Source organism: Ornithodoros turicata, chromosome 5 (assembly GCF_037126465.1).
Source record: "Ornithodoros turicata isolate Travis chromosome 5, ASM3712646v1, whole genome shotgun sequence".
Lineage (NCBI taxonomy): Eukaryota > Metazoa > Arthropoda > Arachnida > Ixodida > Argasidae > Ornithodoros > Ornithodoros turicata.
Window position 1 is genome coordinate 11,068,542 of NC_088205.1, and position 18,415 is coordinate 11,086,956.

General features: G+C 45.6%; 2 protein-coding genes across 4 annotated transcripts in view; one reads left to right on the forward strand and one right to left on the reverse strand.

Annotated features, from left to right (window-relative positions):
* LOC135394003 (uncharacterized) overlaps nucleotides 1-1,521 on the forward strand; it is a 74,141-nt gene extending 72,620 nt beyond the window's left edge. Inside the window, exon 5 of the mRNA XM_064624422.1 lies at nucleotides 1,307-1,521. Within this exon, the coding sequence (XP_064480492.1) occupies nucleotides 1,307-1,340 (34 nt within the window). The 3' untranslated portion in view covers nucleotides 1,341-1,521. The remainder of the gene's footprint in view (nucleotides 1-1,306) is intronic.
* Nucleotides 1,522-1,721: 200 nt separating this feature from the next.
* The window catches only part of LOC135393998 (lysosomal alpha-glucosidase-like), a 28,792-nt gene continuing 12,098 nt past the window's right edge, over nucleotides 1,722-18,415 (reverse strand). For 2 of the 3 annotated variants that reach the window (XM_064624416.1, XM_064624415.1), the window contains exons 7-19: nucleotides 18,042-18,170; nucleotides 17,846-17,956; nucleotides 16,313-16,435; nucleotides 14,116-14,309; nucleotides 11,385-11,518; nucleotides 10,149-10,300; nucleotides 9,262-9,410; nucleotides 8,514-8,598; nucleotides 7,015-7,199; nucleotides 3,471-3,559; nucleotides 3,289-3,338; nucleotides 2,841-2,999; nucleotides 1,722-1,913 (exon numbers count right to left, since the gene is read on the reverse strand). In XM_064624416.1, the coding sequence (XP_064480486.1) occupies nucleotides 1,833-1,913; nucleotides 2,841-2,999; nucleotides 3,289-3,338; nucleotides 3,471-3,559; nucleotides 7,015-7,199; nucleotides 8,514-8,598; nucleotides 9,262-9,410; nucleotides 10,149-10,300; nucleotides 11,385-11,518; nucleotides 14,116-14,309; nucleotides 16,313-16,435; nucleotides 17,846-17,956; nucleotides 18,042-18,170 (1,641 nt within the window). In that variant the 3' untranslated portion in view covers nucleotides 1,722-1,832. The remainder of the gene's footprint in view (nucleotides 1,914-2,840; nucleotides 3,000-3,288; nucleotides 3,339-3,470; nucleotides 3,560-7,014; nucleotides 7,200-8,513; nucleotides 8,599-9,261; nucleotides 9,411-10,148; nucleotides 10,301-11,384; nucleotides 11,519-14,115; nucleotides 14,310-16,312; nucleotides 16,436-17,845; nucleotides 17,957-18,041; nucleotides 18,171-18,415) is intronic. The other variant, XM_064624417.1, reaches the window with a different exon arrangement.

An 18,415-nucleotide genomic window follows, 5' to 3' on the forward strand; every position in this document is an offset into this window, starting at 1 on the left:
AATCGCCGCAGACCGTTTACAAACCCGCGGTTTTTTTTGGCTACCAATGGCTGCAGATTTGAAAGATGGCGGCTCGTTTCCATGGCTACGGCCACTGAAAGCAACGCTGTGATCGGATGACTCTTAATTGTCACGTGACGTCGCTCAAGCGATCAGGCTTTGCCTCTAGATGGTGTTGCCAGTTCCCACTTGGTGCGCCCGACGCAACGTCACGGTGCGGATTGCTCGAGGGACGTCGTTAGAGAGTACCTTTCTGGTGTCCACACTACGGAGAGCTCTATGTCTCTCGGTTGGCGAGGCTTTTCGAGATATTTCCTCAGTCCACCTTCCTTTCAGTGTGACGTTGTACTGAATGAGGCAGTCAAACATAGCAGTGGGAAACTGCCACCATTCAATCCTTTTATGGACCTTTTTCACACTCGCATCGTAACCTAGCGGCTGTCCAGCGAAACACAATCGGCGCCATACTGGCGCCACCTACTGAATATGTAGGGAACCTTCTTCGGCGCCGTCAGAGTCACAGAGCATGCGCAGAAGCGTTGTGAAAAACGTCCATTCTGTTCTGTGGATACTTTATGTAGTGATCCCACATATCACCTCATTTCCATGCCTCTGCCATCCGGTTTAAAGGAGCACAGGAGCCCACCCAAAATAATTTCAGTTTAGAACATCCGGTGAAAGTATATGCGTCAATTTGCCGTACATCACAAAGGTGTACGGCAATAAAACCCGCAGTTTTATGTTTTTTTTTCTTTCTGAAATATAAAAAATAAAGACACGCCCACAAACACATGCGCGTTCACTCTCGACTCACCCCCTGGGGTGTAACGAGGATGAGAACGACGACCGTAACGCCATACCGTCTGCCAGGTCAGTCGAGGTCAGCGCATGTCTTTTTTTCTTTTGTGAGTCAGGGCTTTCTCCTTTTGTAGTTGGTAAACCTGTTCCCTATAGGAAGATTAGGAATTGAAAGCGTGACCGTGCGTATATGGAGGATTTCATTGTCCCGCCGCAGTTTCCCTGTGTGCAATGCTTCTTCAGAGCCCCCTGACCAGCTGTTAAGCAGACGATACTCTGAACCAATCAGCGAGCGCTGATTGTGTAGCGCCAGCGCAAGGTCGCAGGCTGGTACAGCTCACCACCACCGTCACTTCCGTCGCGCTATGGTCTGTCTGTCTCTCTCTCTCTCTCTCTTTCTTTTTTTTTTTGTAGCGTACTTTAAACTAAATTTCTACGATAATTATGACGTTGTGGGCTGCATTACTTCTCGTGGTGCGTTTTACTGGACTGCTTAACAATTTTACAGAAAGAAAACGTGGTATGACAGCAATGCGAAATGACTGCCGCGAAAAGGGCGCAAGCCAGCACCGGAAAAGGAGGAAACGTGATTTGGACATGCCATCTCATTGGTCAAGAGCACATCGGTCTCGCGAGCTCTCGCGTGGACAAGAGCGCCGAACGTGTGGGTCTGCTTACGCCACCTGCAAGCGACGTCGCGTCGGGCGTCGTCCAGCGGGAACTAGGAATAAAGTAAGTCGTGTTCAATCGCTATAGTAGTAATTCGCTATAGTGTAATCGCTATAGTAGGCGGTCATGTCTGTCTTGACTGTAGCGAGCCTACAGATCACACTGTGCTCTACACAAAACTGCAAGGCTAACGATACGATTTACGTTGCTTCAATCTGACACCTGTACCTGCTAGGCCGTGGGACATCCCGGAATATTATGTACAGTATTTTATTAAACGATATACAGCTCTTCCTAGGTTCCAGCCGTGGATGTCTCGTTGACGTCCCTTGATACGTCCGACATTTGGCGAGTTGTCTCGAGGTTCAGTGCACTTTCACGTTCCAGCGCCACTTTATGATGAAGTCTTTTTCCATCCTGTAGTTGTCCATAGTGATCTGTAAGGTCTGAAATCATAGCAAGCGGATAAGTGAACAATGATATGCTGGGTTCGATATGTAATACGTAATGTGTCATTGGGCAAACAAGTATCGGGAGAGGAATAAGCACAGGCCTGCAAAAGTGGTACCCTCAGCAGTTATCTATGTATTCTGCGGCGCACTTCTTTGGGGCCCAGGTCCCAGGTGAGGTTGGTCCAGGACACGCTCATGGCATTTATTAGAGCTGGACGTTAAACATGAAATGCAGAGCGATAGAGAGAGAGAGGGAGAGATTTCCACACTTCAAAAGGAACGAAAGAAGTGCAATTTTTCTTCTGGATCTTATGGTCAATACTGTGTTTGTGAACAAAATTCGAAATTTCGAAAATATTCGTTTGTTACACTCAAAATAAGTATCACTCAAATTAGAGTTTATTTAACACATTTTATTTCCTTAGTTTACCGGTACGCCGCCGGTAGATGTACGTGACGCGGGATCAGTAGCAACAACAACAAGAATAAATGAAAGAGAAGTGATGATAACATGGGATGTTTCCCCGTGGTAGCCACGGTACCCTTCCACACTTCACAGCGGTTACTATGAGGGGATGGATTATGATGAACGCGATGCGATGACGGGTCGGAGTTCTGTTTAGAGCTCTTCGAGTGCAGTGGCAGCGATGAAAGCAAAAAGGGAGCGAAGAGCCCGACACTGATGCGCAGGAGAGCGCCATGGAGAAAGTACTTTTGGCAAGCTGAATGCGCTATGGTCAAGGAGCTCAAGTTAGCGTCGACACTCCCGGCGTTCACTCGTGTACCGGTCGCAGTCCTCGATGATATGGAGGATCGTAGCTGGGATGTGGCAAGCTGGGCGCAGCACCGTGTTACTGTAACCCAGCTTATCCCGGAACACAGGGGAATGAAACAAAAGCGTGCAAAAAACCAGGTTCCTACCTTGTCTGTTGAGTTGTAGACGAAGGGGAGCATGACTATTCCATTGCTGTCATCAAGGCGAACATCGACTGGCTCCTGCATGATACCCATGACGTTCACTTCGACCAGCCGCAACCCGGTATCGACTCCGTGGTGGATCACAGTCGCACGGATTAGTTCCTGAAGAGGAGTTATTGTACCTGTATTTTTTTATTTTTTTATGACGAGATAAATGAGCTTTTCCTCCATCAGAGAAGCAGAGCAGAAATAAACAAATGATTGAAGGCGCTGTGAAGATTGAAACGACAGTCGGTTACCGGAGTAGCGTGCGGTAACGACAGTGAGAAAAATCACCACTTGCAAGAGATGGTATGCGTGATGGAAGAGAAGCTATTCGGATACTGTTGGCAACGTAGTATGACATTTATTTATATTCTGCGCATAAAGGGATGGCGGAATGCATGCTTACCTTTAACAGTGAAAATTTGTAAAGTACGTAGTCCCCATTTTCTACGGTGTCTGGAAGGAAGAGGTCAGCGATGCGGCAGAGGCAAATGTAATAACTGCACTGATCGCGCTGGCGTACATGTTCCCAATCGAGCACACGGTAATCCCGTGTTCTGATTGAATAAAGTGGAGAAAAAGACTCACCATACGAAATTCCATCATCCCAAAAGAGCTCACCCTCGGCTTCACCGTTCTCGTCTGCTGCAACGCCCAGACCAAAAGGCTGGTTGCGGCTTTTTAAGGGATAAAAAGCAGTACGAGTATTAAACTCGCGCGCTAAGGTTTAAGCTCAACATTAAAGTGTTCCAGTAAAGTAAAGAACGTGCACGTGATGTATTTGTATTGTTAACTTATTGGACGAATTGAAACATGACAGTCATCGAAAAGGCGTCATGTTATTAGATGAGTGACGACAAATCTGCCTTTACCGTTAGCCCCACTCCGTAACCGATTATTTTCTTCAGCATATTCTACATAAAAAATTGCAGTAACACCAAAATACACTGTGTTGCTACTCTCTTGCCACCCACCAGAAATTTGCGCAAACAAGGTCATCGGTACTTGCTGATCGTATGTGATATACGGGTGACATCAAGCGAATGGCGTTGCTGCGCAGGTACCTAAGCTGTATTACTACTGGATCATTTTAAGGAATGAATTTTTAAATGCTGCTTTCCTGTCCAATCCCTTCAAGACATATCCCCACTCTTTCTCTCGGAAAGACAGCCTTCCTCCCATTTTCGAACAATCCTATTCATCTCTTCTGTACTTCATTCGGAGCTTATTTGGATAAGTTGCTGATATGGCTACCTTTTGTTGCAACATTCGCTTCCACCGACATGCTATCAGTTCTCTTGTTTTCAAATACAACCTTGTAGCTTCTTATTGGCTCAAGCAGGGTCGTTGTCTTATCTGATATTACTTCGGGCCAGGATGCATGACCCTCCCGCCCCCCGCGCGATTGTCGTGACGATGCGCGCTAGAGGTCGTCGTTCACCCAAGCAGCACAATGTACCGAAAGTCGAGTGCAATAGGGGTGGACGGTATGTGTCTTACCAATGTTCTTTAGTTTCACCAGTCTGTTCAAGGCCTTCCACGTACCCGTCCACCCCTATTGCACTCGACTTTCAGTACATTGTGCTGCCTGGGGACTTCCACCACCACAACGTCACAAGCGGCACAATGCACTGAAAGTTCAAGTGCGTAGGGGTGACCGGACAGACCAAGATTGTTGTCTTCCTGAGCAGCTGTGTGAAATGAAGCACTGCACTGATAAGATGTCTGCCAGCCTTGACTTTCTGTACTTGACCTTTCAGTACATTGTGCTGCCTGTAATATCGTATTTATGTTGCCATATGTGTCAGCGTACACAGCCAGTGTATCGCGAATAGGTCAACGTTTATTGTTGAGTGATATTACTACTGTATATAGAGAAGCTTAGGGATAGAACTTTGGGTGTCATTAGCACATACTAGTATTGATTCCCACAGCTCATCCTCAATAAGGTTAGTTTACAATCGCATCGTAAGACACTGAAAAGCAATGTAACAGCATTAGAAGCATTACCCACGTACTCAGTCTTGCGGCAAAATAATTTAGATGATGACAAAACTGTTCAGGTGTACATCGGGTGGCAACGTGGTTTCTAGTGGCAAGCTTTCTAGCAACCGGTTGTCAAGCTCAACGAAAACGAAACCCAATCGGCAATAGACCTCTCCTTGTTTGTAAACAAATGATGTCATAGTGTTCGACAGCGCCAGCAATTTGGTAGAGTTGAACTATAATCTCGAAGCTAGGGGGCGAACGAGGACGCGCCTGAAAGCCACGGTCTTGAGGCGATTACGATGGTCCCTGAAAGGGACGCGACCTTCGGTCCTATTTCTCTTTCAATAGGAGGCAGCAAACAAGTGCCCATTCGTGGAACCCAGCCCTCCCTTCCGATTTGTTTCAGTTTCAGTCTCTCTACTAACGTCATGATGACGTTTCTAGGGTACAGGTCTATTCTGTCTTTCCCATGTTAGTAAGAGCCGATAGTATATGCAAAGTAGAGTATCAATAGTGCTATCAATAGTTTTTCTTACTATCGCTATTTCGACTGTCATGCGACTGTCGGTAGTATCATTAGTTTTGCCAGAATTCGAGGTAACTCGTTACAAGTAATTCGTTACTAAAACTATGTTGCCTTTTTTGGTATCTTCTAACTTAACTAGATACTTTTGCACCGTGGTAACTTTCAGAGAAATTCCTTTCTTTTTCAGGTAACTTTGCAAAAACTTAAGCCAAGTTCCAAGTTACCTTTAACTCGCTTTTCACTCACGCCCCATATTTCCTTGCTTTCTCTCTGGTTCCTTCATGACATTTTTGCCATAAAACGTGATATTCAATCAATGAAAGTATTTTATTCCGGAAGTAAGAACCACTCCCTTTGAAATGTAGACGAACCATTGTGCGCCCACAGGGAGTAAGATGCAAAGCGTTCGAATATACCTCTACCAGAGAAACGTCATCATGACGTTGGTAGACAGGCTGAAACCGAAACAAACCGGAGGGGAGTGCTGGGTTCCACGAACGGGCACTCCGTCCCTGCCTCCCATAGAAAGAAAAGTGGGACCGAGGGTCGCGTCCCTTTCAGGGACCATCGTAGTACCCTCACGACCGTTGCTTTCCTTGCGCGACTTTGTTCACCTCTAGCTTCGAGCGTAGTTCAACTCCACCAACCAAACAACCAATCAACTCCACCGAATTTGTGGCGCTGTCGAACACTAAGACTTCATTTGTTTACAGACAGGGAGAGTTCTATTGTTGGACGTAAACGAAAACGGCCTAGTGTGTTGCACTCCTCCGGAGGCAACTCAAGGTCTAACTTAACTGCTCACGTGCGCTGCATCTGCGTAATGCTATTTTGTGTCCGAAGTAAGTTGGAAGTAACTCGTTCGTTTTTTTAGGTAACTGAGTAATTGCGAGTTACATTTCAGGCTGAAGAACTGCATTATTAACTTTGTTACATGTATGTATCATTATACATTTCGTATTTTGTTTTCCAGCATTAATACAAGGTCCTTCTGTTAACTAGAAGGTGCTGGTATACAACCAACACCTCCTAGATAGCACAAAGCCTGAGTCCTACGTTACACAGGGGGGACCGCTGTTACAACCTTTGATGCTGCTATGACGTCAACGAAAGAGCGAACAAGAGAAACGCTGGAAGCAGCTCGAAAAGCTCACGCAGGCCTCCCTGCGTGGCACGCAAGCCTTCTGATATCTAGGAGGTGTTGGTACAACGCATGCGCAGGGAACACTGGGCTTTCTTATAATAGTCTATGTACTCGTCTGTTCTGAAGCGCGTGCAGTGAAACTTGAAAATATTTGTAGGTTCCAAATATTGGACCGTAGCCTGATTATTGTTTACGTATGTTTTCTAGGTAGTATACTTTCGCTATGAGACGCGCTCAAGCACTCAAGTATCCCTTCGTTAGGATAGCATAAGTCAGAAAGTACAAGACTTACAGAAAGTACAAGAAAGTACAAAACTTTCACCAGCTACAGACGGCGACTTTCTGACGGAAGTAAATTTGTGAGTAAATGTGAGTAAATTTCCTTCCTTTCCTTAGCGAACGCAGCGGAAGGAAAGTTTCATTCAAAAGTTTGAGCCAGGTACCTGTCACAAACAGCTGGGCCAGTATTTTACCTTTCGTTAGTAACTTGAGCGTGTTGCTGGAAAGGAATGATGTATCCGCCGCGGATGAGGAGGATGATGTCGACAGATGTAACCGGAAACCGCATCTTTTGTCCTTCGTTAACGATCATAATGCCTCCTGTGTAATAGCTGTACCACAGACCTCGAGGCACATAAGGGTCGATGTATTTCACCTTCTGTAGGAGAACAAAGTGAAAACAAGCACAAGTTACAATTACAAATCAGGTTTGAAAAGGAGCCTTTTTGATTTGTTCTTAGGTTCATTTCGGAACTTTGAGGAACGTGGAAACCTTTAGGGCCAACCTCTAACTGACGTCTCACTTGGACGTCACAAGGTAGCTAGCGACACCCTTTGGTGTCGGCCTGATAACACTGTGATAGAAAAGCTTTACGCCTTCATTACAGTCGCGTACTGGTCGTAAAGTATGACAGTTGAATGAGACGCTACAAGACGCTTTACAATGGGAAAGTTTGCATGCCTACAAGAAAAAGCGTACAAGAGTAGCATAGAAAGGTAGAAGCCGTAAGGTGTAGCATAGATAATGCAGGCGCATGATCCGCAATTAAATGAAGGTAGCTGCTAAAAAAAGCAACGGCAGTGAGGGAGGTTGCGAACGCTCCGATCTATACGGTGAGAGATACGACCACCAAGCCATGGTGTGTAGCAAACAGTGCCTCGGCGGCACTTAAAGGAGCACAGAAAGCGCGTCAGACACGACCATTTTTTTTTCTAACCAAGCCGTGACTACTAAAACGCTCCATGCGAAGTGATTCACTCGACAGATGCTTACATATCGCGGAATTCGATTTTGAAAATCGCGACAGGGCGCAACAGTGGCAATGCCTGCAACTAGCCGCCAGAGTCGTTTTGACGTCATCGCGCAGCAACCCTCTAACTGGTTGGCTTCTTCAGAGAAGCGTTGTCTGCTACACAGATTTAGAACTGGGATTAGAAACAAAATAGAAAAGAAATATTCGGAGCGCGGTCTCTCTTGTAACCCTTGGATATGACATCACAGTCGTCGTCCTCCTCCTCCTCCTCGTTTCGGCCTGCAGAGCGAGTCGAGCGGGAGCGCGCGCGTCGATGTCCGGGGGCGTTTTATTCCAAGAAAAATACTGTGTTCACATAATTTTTTTTTTTTGTGTTAGTTGTCACGTTAAGTTATATCGTTTTGTAATTCGTCAGAAACAGAAAATCTTTTGGGTAGCTTTCTGGGCTCCTTTAACACTTAATTGGTGAGGATTTCATAATTCATCATTTCGTTCATGAGCTCATCAATTGCTTTCTTTCACTGAATATGCAAGTGGGTGTCATGAGACTTAACGGTTGGGTTCGTTCCTGCTATGTCCTATTGACCCGAGTAACTACTTTGTTACATGCTCACCAGTACCAATGGGAAGAAATGCAGGAGAGCGCAATGATCTGTCTGCTTGGCTGTGTACCGGAAATAACTTAACTTGGTTTTGTATTAAATAGGTTTGACTCGTACAGGATAGAGAATTGGACAGATTAGAAGCGCCGGTCCCCACATGAACTGGGTGTCGATGGTGTACGTGTTCTCGTCCTCCGGAAATCTGTCAGTAACAGAAACAAGGTACGTTTTAGTGTGCTGCAGATGTGAGTGATATGCCTACAGCAGTACGCTGAATAAACGCCGGTAAAGCCTCCCCCCCCCCCCCCCCGCATTTCATTGTAGTTCTTAGGTACGTTTTTCTTTTGCTGAACATTTCCGAGTGAACGCCGGTATAGTTCACCTATAGGTCAGGCCCGCGCTTGTGCTGTATACCCATAGACCATCCTGGGGCACTTCACCAGGGCACTGATAGACCGAATATGCGGTAACTGAACTGATACCACCTCAAGCTCTGTGCTAGAGTTCCTGATGGCGGAAAAGTTATAAACTTTACTTGACCCTAAATAATATACAGAATCCGCCGTTATAGGCATGCAGGGCCCAGAAATACATGGTGTCGGTGATGCACGCAGTACAGGTCCCGACAAAAGTTTACGGAACACTGGAGTGGTGTATATAGTGATCTGTGCGACACGGTTGCTGGAAACAGGAGCAGATAGACTTACAAACAGGGGACCGGGTACTCGACGCGCCTCTCAGTAAGTGCGTCCACTCCCGTTCGCCGCTAGGGCGTCGCTGAGATCAAGAAATACGTCGCTCTGGGGTTCCGTAAACTTTTGTCGGGATCTGTACATAAAGTGAAAGACTGTTGATATTAACGTACTCGTAGAACATAGCCCTCATAACAGGTTCGCTGTGAACGGTGTTGCGGTAGAAAAGCGTGTAAAGGTACGGCAAGAGAAGATAACGAATGTGGAGGCTCCTGATTGTAGCACCCACAACAGCAGACCCCATGGCTTGCGGATCTTGGTCCTTTACGAAGGGAAGAAAAACCTCGATTGAACAGAAAGCCTCGTACATTCTATCAGCACACAAACTATATGCACTTAGCTCCGCGTAACTGAGCACTTTGAAAATCGGGAGTTCTCCATTAATAACCGGAGGAGAAGCTCGCTGCATCCATTGTGGGCGTTATGTAAAATTTACGACGGATCACTATGGTTGATGTAAGAAGGAAGATACTGAAAAGGTTAGCCAGCCTTCTTTCATCATTAGTTTCTTAGGCACTTCAGGCCTTGTATGTATTTGTCCATTCTATGTGTTCCAGCCTCAGAACATCAATTCCCAACATGTGATTGCTATTATTATTCCGTGCTATTATTACTGTTATTATTACTACTAGGAGGAGGGGAAGAATGTAATAGAGGAACATACGAATATGTACCCTCTGAGATAAAGTAAGTAATTCGCAACAAATGATAGTTCTTAATTAGTCCCTCAGATTGCAATTACTCCACACTTTGAAAACCTGATCTATTTCAAGCGCTTCAAATAATCCTTAAACCTATAGCATAAGCTGTTGTGCATTTAGTCCGGCAACAGGCTAATAGTTGTGGCAATATAAGGAGTTCCGGAAAACGATAAATTTACTCGTTTCCTTCTCAAAGTGTATGAACAGTAGTTGGAGCGTAATTGCTCTATCAAATGCTGCGTGAAGCGTTTTGAATAGGAACGTGTGTTTTCTTTTAGGAGAGGGCGACACATCCTCACCACGAATCCCGCGCCGTTGTGATTCCTGGCGAAAGGGTAGAAAGCGCCCAAGGAATGCCATCGGGCACACAGCTCCACCGTCGCGTTCTGTTTCGTGCCGCAGATATCCGCGCCCACAAACGGCATCCCCAGAAGGTTGAATGTCAGGAGCACTTCAACGCCAGGAGCATGGGCAGCAAAACAAATGAACAGGCAAACAAAAGTATGAGCGCGAATGTTGAATCATAACGCGAAAATCTTTTTTTGATGCTTATCCTGATGATTGCTGTTCAGAATATTTTATTAACATAATTCTCTAATTACACAAGTAACTGCCCAGATTACACTTTGCTTTTGACTAACGCAATAACAAAGTAAATGTTCTGCGTGCAAACTACCGTAACAAGTATGTCAAGCTGCTAGCGATATGTACAATCTACCATTCGTATGTACACATAAAAGGCAAAATTTGACTGAAAAAAAAAAAAGGTTGTGATTATTTACACTATTTACATAGTCCGAACCCCTTGTTAGAAAACGGGGTTCCTCAGAGCTGATATTTCACGCAAATGTACAGATTAGACCCTGACGCAGGAATTCCTGCTCCCCTAGCGAAAAGAGACGGTGCTCAAGGTAGTCACGGAGCAAACACATAACAAGAGCAAGCCTCGGATGCATTGCTCGAATACGGCGATTCTGAGCTACGACGTCGGAACTTCCAGAGTACGTATGATGATTGATCTGTACCATTATGCTATTTGTCGCACAGATAACAAATTGTAAATGGCCAGGAAGGAAGGTGTTGGGCATTCAAAGAGCAGATTGATTGGAGTCCAGCATCATCGAAATATTGCGATCTGCCCCACAGAACTTACTGCAGAACGTTGCTGCAATTGTCCCTGTCTCCACTTTTATACAAGAATATACAGGGGTACCTTGCGTTGTTCTTTACTGGCACGTGTCCTACTTAAAAATGCGAAAATAGTATCATACTAGTTTTGGCGCACTATAGCCTTAGTTGGTTGTGCGCCATAAAAACCTCGACCATCATCATCATCATCATCATCAGTATCGGATCGGACGCTCCCATCTACTGCGCGTTTGGGACGATGTGAGGAGTACATTAGCGTAGGAGATTATTATTTAGATAATATCCAATAGTATCCAAGAGTAGTGAACTCCAATTATTTCATTGCTTTCAAACTAACAAGTTGATTCCCTTGAATTCCATATTGGATTGGAAGGCCACGTGCTCACTTGGAATAGACTCCCGCATGCTTTCCCAGGTTGCCAGCGTGTCCCCCGTCCAATGACCGGACCACTTGCCCTGACCTGCGAACGTAGCTCCAGCTACGATGAAAGGTCTCCTCCGTATAACCCTCTTCAGAGCCCTGTAAGAGCATACAGTGACAAAACAAAGGTAATATTTGAGTTAGAAAAGTATTCCATTTGTCTGCGCTCCGCTTTGCTGTTCAACCACTCCAAGCGAAAGTTTACACACTACGAGTTAGAGAGGCTCTCCATAAGGTTAGGTGTCGGATCAGTGGACATGCTTCATTTAAGGGGCTATTGTCATTAAGTAGTTCTGGAGTAGGGCTCCCTAGCGCGTTGGGGCCCCAATTATATTGGTTGTTTCATCAATGCATATACCTTGAACCCGATGCGTGTTATACGGTTTTCTTGGTGCATACTATTTTTAGAGAACATCTTGGGCACCCTCACTCGCCCAAATGTGAACTTGCGTCGTCCTCGCATGGAGCCGGATACTGCGATAGGGTTAGAACCACGGAAAAGATGAAAAACAAACACTGTTTCAGTATAATGTAACTTCAGCAACGGTATTCATAATCAGCAGTTGTGTTTCTGCGAAGCAAATGGGCTTTGTGCACAAAATGAATATCATGGTACCGCTTGAAGGTGCTGCAAGCGCAAGGTGCTTGTGCATTGGGTTGCGGTGAGCAAACTTAAAGGGGCAATAAAGAGTTCCATGAATATTCTCCAGTTGTTATGCTCTATGAAAGAGTGTGGCTCACGATATCCAATTATGAAATTCATTTATTTCCAGCGAGCGTTTTTACTACGAAACAATGCCATTCAAAGAGCATAATCCACGTGTGTCTCTCCTTCCTACTCAGAAAGCACCTACGTCACACGTCTCGCACGTCTAGCAAAGCTGCATTCCAGTCACTGGAGATGGGAGAGATTTCGGACTAGTCACCTCGTTGACACAAGTAGCGGCGTGCGGGCAGGAGCGGTGGGACCACCGCTGTGACCTCGCGGAGCAATATACAGCGCTGAAAACATAGTGCGCACATGAAATGGAATATTGTGGTCTTTTGATACCTTTTGATCTGTCTACCTTGAGATTAACAAGTGTAAACATGGTTAGAATTGACCTCACTTCCCGACATTACAGCAAAGTTAATGTATAAGCGTCCTGCATTCTAAATGGCTGATGATGCCCGACGTCGAAATGACTTATGGCTATTGTCACCAGGGCATCGCAGGGCGCGGCATGACCGCCATAGGGTGCAGTGCATATTCGGTCGGTTTGGAGCCATTATTCACTGTTTTTCCACAAAATTTTTTGCTAAACGTCACTGTAGGAAATGAATCACACTGCACTAGAAAAAAGGGCACCTTGCATACCTGTTTATGGCCCCTTTAACCTCTATCGCGTTGCATTCGTTTGCAGCCTCCGTACGTCCCGTCTATACGCTCTGCAAGTAGGTCACGCTTCTGCGCAGCACCTCAGTTCCACCCTTTTCCTCAGCCTCTGACATAACCTAACGTGGCACATGATTGGCCGCCTCCGAGCACAACAAACTGGACGCGGATAGCCCACGTGGGTCGGTTCACGTGGGAAGGAATCAACGAAGTAACCGCAAGCACAACATCGAGCACGTTGGTTACTTCGCGCCGACCGGTGAGTGGAGGAACGCTGCCCACGTGATTTCTCCGCCCATTTTCCTCTCTCCTGCGCGGAAGTTCAACTTGCACCACAGGGGTGGCATCCAATGCATTGCTCCGTAGACGAAAGCGTGCTGGGCGAACGCAATGCATCCTGGACAGGTCCTGGTCGGACGTCACAGCAAACGTCAAGGCACACGTGACCTTAGAGATGGCGGCGCCCGCGATCGGCGGCCAAACCGTTTGTAAACAATGCGGTTGTTGTTTCTGGACGACGTTTTGGATGTTTTTCGATCACGGTAATTATTTTTATCCGATAATCTCGCAATAAAACGCGCAGTTTTACACATAAAGCCTCGTATTGTTGCCAACTTCCAAAGATGTGATGACGACCGCGCGTTAAGACTTACCGAGCCGATGCAATGTACTTAAACTAAGGTGAAATGGGCTACCATGTTGCGGAAGAAGCACCCCATAGTTTACGCTGGCAAAATACGGTCATCTCTTGGTGTTATGACGGCGAAAATATGTCGGTAAGCGGCAAAACGACATGTAAACAAAGTCACATGACCTCAAAATGACGTTTTCTATGACGTGCGACCAGGACAAGATGGCAGTTTTGCCAAAAGCACCCGCTTGAGGGTAGTTACAACAATGGCGGGTTTGTGTCACCCCTGTGACTTGCACAGAGTATTTGGTACGTTAAAATTCCGCCTCCTTATCTGAAGTATTTTATGTAGACGGCTGAGCAATAAGAGACATTTTCTTTTCGTGCTACTTTTGCGACGTCAGATGTAGCTCAAAGTGCCCTCTGTAAGACACACAGCGAAACATGCTTTTTATGTACATTATCCATTGGTCAGTCCCGAACTTTAGTCATCGATCACCTTTGTTGTACGCGGAGCAATGCCCTCTGCCCTCTGTATAGGTTGTTGACGCCTTGTCATTCGTGCTGAGTGTCAGTGACGTGTAATGTTTAAATCACTTCAACTGTGAATGACAGACTATTTATCAGTACGGCAGTGCAAGGCAGAAAATGTGTCCATATGTTAGTACCCACCAATTATACATAACTCACATATATGTGGCCTTGGCGGCGTAGTACCCGTAGAGGTTATGAACATCGTAGTGCTTTGAAATGCTGAAAATATCTTCCATGCACAAGGTGTATCGGTTGAGCCTCTCTTCTGGGTAATTTCGAGGTAGTTCGTGCGTGGATGTCATCGAGCACTGTTCCGGGTCCACGTGGCTGCACCAAGGGCTCGTGTGTGTCTGCGTACACAAACACACAAAAGGAAAATGTTATTCTGCTTATGTGGCTACTTAGCGTGAAGTACAACATGTTTTTTGGAATGCGCAAGACTACTTTCAGTTAGTAGCGGTTACCAACCACCCCTATACCAGTTACCACTGGTTTCCCCGTCGTATTTAATCCTCATACCGTCGATTTCAATCCTTATACCGTGGGGCTTAATCCCGATCTCACCGGTTTTAATCCTTGTTTTCCAGCAGTTAATCCTCGTACTGCCGAATTTAATCCTCATTGCATAGAATTTAATACAAGATTATCAGGTTCCTCTCTTCAGTTCCTGATCCCACTCAGTGGGATAGTATGGGATTACCAGCATGGTTTATGACCTGTTATGAGTATTTCCCCGTTTACAGCCAGAAATAGACTTTTTATGACTAAAACCACTCGACACACTACAGTAGGATATTATATAAGACTACCTCCATGATTTAACACCTGTAATGACTATTGCCCTGTTTACAGATTGAGAAGCACGTTTTATGACTACCACCCACTCTGACTACAATAAGATAGTATAAGACTACCTCCATGGTCTACGAGGTGTTATAACTATTCCCTTGTTTACAGCTACAAACAGAGCATTAAAGGCTATGACTACTCTATGGACTACTAACCGTCATAGTCATAAAAAGTCAATTTGTAGCCTTAGACAAGAAAGCAGCTAGTTTTAACAGGTAGTAAATTATTCAGGTAGTCTCACGCTATCCTACAGTGCATAGAGTAGTCGTAGTTATAAAAAGTCAATGGTAGCTGCTAACAAGGAAGTAGTCATAAGCGACCATAATTCATGATACAAGTCCAATACAATCCCATTGTAGTGACAAGAGCAAGTGAAGAGATTACCCGAGAACTTAGGATTAAACACCGGGGCATAACGACCAACGTTGGCGGCATAAGGATTAAATCCCACAGCATTAGGATTAAAAGCGGCGGCGGTATCAGGATTAAAGGTACTATAAAGCAGTCGACGTGCAACCTGATGTTTTGTGTGCCCTGAATTGTGTACGTCCTCAGGAGTAAAATGCCGCAAGATTTTCTCACATAGACGTTATAGCTCCCGAAAAAATGCAAATTTAAATCTACTGACAACACTGTGGCGAAGCAGACCGACGAAACGCCAACTTCGCCAAGTACGGCGGCGAAAATGTCTCATGCGCACGACTCTGGGCCAAGCAGAGCGACGTACAATAGCAGCGCCACGGTGCTGAAACAAGGCCCAGGTATAGGCGTTTAGCTACTGAGTGCAAGATTCGGCTTTTGTGTATTTTCCTTCCCACAAATTACATTTTCTGAAAAGGTAGTATTTGCAAATCCCAACAGGAAAGCCATCTGTTTATCGGTCTCCTTGTTTACAGGGTTGCTTGACAAATTGAGGACTTCTTCCCACCAGGCGTTGCCCTGACATTCTTGGCTGCGTTTTTATTTACCAATTAAAAATAATTAGAGTAAACTCCTGCGCATATTACTTGTTGTGCTGAACCTACGAGTCTAGCACTCTCACGTCATGCTGATTCATAGGTTCCACCTCGACTGCTTTATAGTACCTTTAAATACGACGGGAAAACTGTAGAAGGTGCGCAGATCACATACACCTCGCCCGTTTAGAGGTCATCTACGCGCGTCGGTCCTTCGCAAAAGCTCGTCGCACAACGTGACGCAGCCAAACACAGAAGCGTTACGGAGGGGCATTTCGCTGTTCTTTGAACACTGACTGAGTAGCGGCCGTGGCGAACACGACACTAAGTTGTCAGCAGATCGGCGCAGCTCTTTTGACAGAAGTGCACGAATAGCGATATCATCGAGACCTACCTCCCCCACGTGATATTCATCGGACATATGGACGGATATATACATACTACATCGGATTATATCGGTACGACATTCATCATACCACTAGGGTGCCGTAAACTGCTACGCACAATGTACTAACGCTAGTGTAACACAATGTAAATGGTACACTCACGAGCCAAACGCCATCGAAGGATGTCATCTGGTGAAATTTATTCAGCTGAAGGAACCAATAGTCGGCCGCGTTACCCATCGTGAAGTCCACGTAAGAGGCATTGACGCCAGCTTCATAATCAACCTAGAAATGAGTATTGAGTATGAGAAGGTACACGTACGATTGTGGTGTGCTGCACAATTCGGGAAAACAATGCATATAACTGGCTATGCCAGCAGTGTCAGCAAAGCTGCCACTGAGGATAGATAAAGAGCCATCTGTATAGCAATTCTGGAGACTTTCGAATGTAATGACGAATAGTTTGCTGGTCACTGTTCTTGGTATTGGCTCTTGATACTGCCTCGGATATTAGACGTAAAAGAGGTTGTTGAGTTGTCTCTGCGGTCTCCCATGTGACCGGTTCGCAGAACTTCCTCCTCTAATGTATAAAACGCTATAAATGCAGGCTGCTGAGGGATCCCGATGCTGCGGAAAGACTGGTCACACTACAGACGTCTCAAACCAGCAAAATATTTAATTAACAGAACCCGACACGATTATTAGAGCTATTAAACCAAATATTATGACAAACAAAGAGAGAAAAAAACTGCCGATGCCAGCTCATCTGCCCATCTAAAAGATTGAACAGACTGCGAGCCTTATTCGACAGAAGCATCACGTATCGCGAGTGAACCCATAACGAGAAGCACTTGCGGAATGCGGGCAGTCTTTGCGTCTGTGTCCAGATTCACCTGGGCGTTCAGACGTCTTGTTAGAAAACTTACGTTCGAGCCTTTTTCTGTATAACTTTTTCTGTATCTTTCCTTGAAAAATTTTTTTCCCTTTTACTATGTTTGGTTGTATATGTAGTCTGTTGCCTGTCGTGTTGTGTAAATTAGATGTTTTGCTGGCTTGAGTCCACCACAATCGTAAAGTCATGTCCACCATGTTCTCGAAAGGTGACAGCCCATCCCCCTCTTTTAGCCATCGTGTGAACTATGGCTGGTCAACAGTGGCGTCTACCCTCCACGAAGTGAATCCCATACTATCGTGCCGAAGCATATTTCTCGGTTACTCCATGTCCCTCGTGAGTGCACTGGGACTAAACGTCGCCTTTACCCCTTTATATACAATGTTCCTGGACCATAGCTGCCGCAATTCCGCATACCAACGCTGGGCTCTTTGATTACGTATGACTTTTCTTACAGCCATAGGCCTATTGGACGATCTCTGAGCCTTTACACTGCTATATTCGCGAACATGTGATACGAACACATCACATCATGTCAATCCATGTGCACTGGGGCCGGGTCCCATACCCTCGGCGTGGAAACACCCCATGGCATCGTGAATCATCATTTAATTGTTGTTGTTCTTGTTGTTGCTGTTGGCTTGAGACGTCTGTGTTGTACCGTCTTTTCGTGTGCCCACGCTCCGGCTCCTTTCGGCATGTGGGTTCTCAGGGTCGTTCTACGTAGTTCTCTTCTATCTATTGGCACATTTCCGCGCCTGATTCAGTCACGTGATCCCCAAAGCAAGGCCCATTGCGCTCACTGTGCATGAGGTAGATCCCATTGATGAGTTTTTCACGAAGACGTTCATGAGCACACCCTGGTCGTAAGGAAGGTAGTAGAAGTTACCCGTTGGCTTCCGTACAAAAGGTGGCTGAAATACAAGTAAAGCGTTTCAGTGGAACTGCATAACCCTACCTTCCCAACCTTATACGATCGGCTCAGCGGTCATACTCAACAGTATCTACGACGTAGTATCGATGATCGTCGTGAATATTTTTCACGAACTCACGAACTTGGTCAAACGCGGACGAGAGGGTGAAGATTAGGTGGTGTTTAGTGTACTCCATGGTGTTCCATATCGCCTCCTATTGAAAGAAGGGAAAACGCGCTATTTACTAGGTGATACTTATTACGAGTTCAGAAGAAGCAGTACCCTTTTAAGCCTTTCCAAGCAGCACATTACAGCTTAGTAATATGTTGCTCACGCTGTTATAGAACGCGTAACTTTCTGTTTAAAAAACCGAGCTTTCGTCTGCGTGTGGGTCTCCTTTTCATTTTGTGTGCCTCCATGATGTCATTAATCGAATGTGGAATATATTTCTCTCACCGC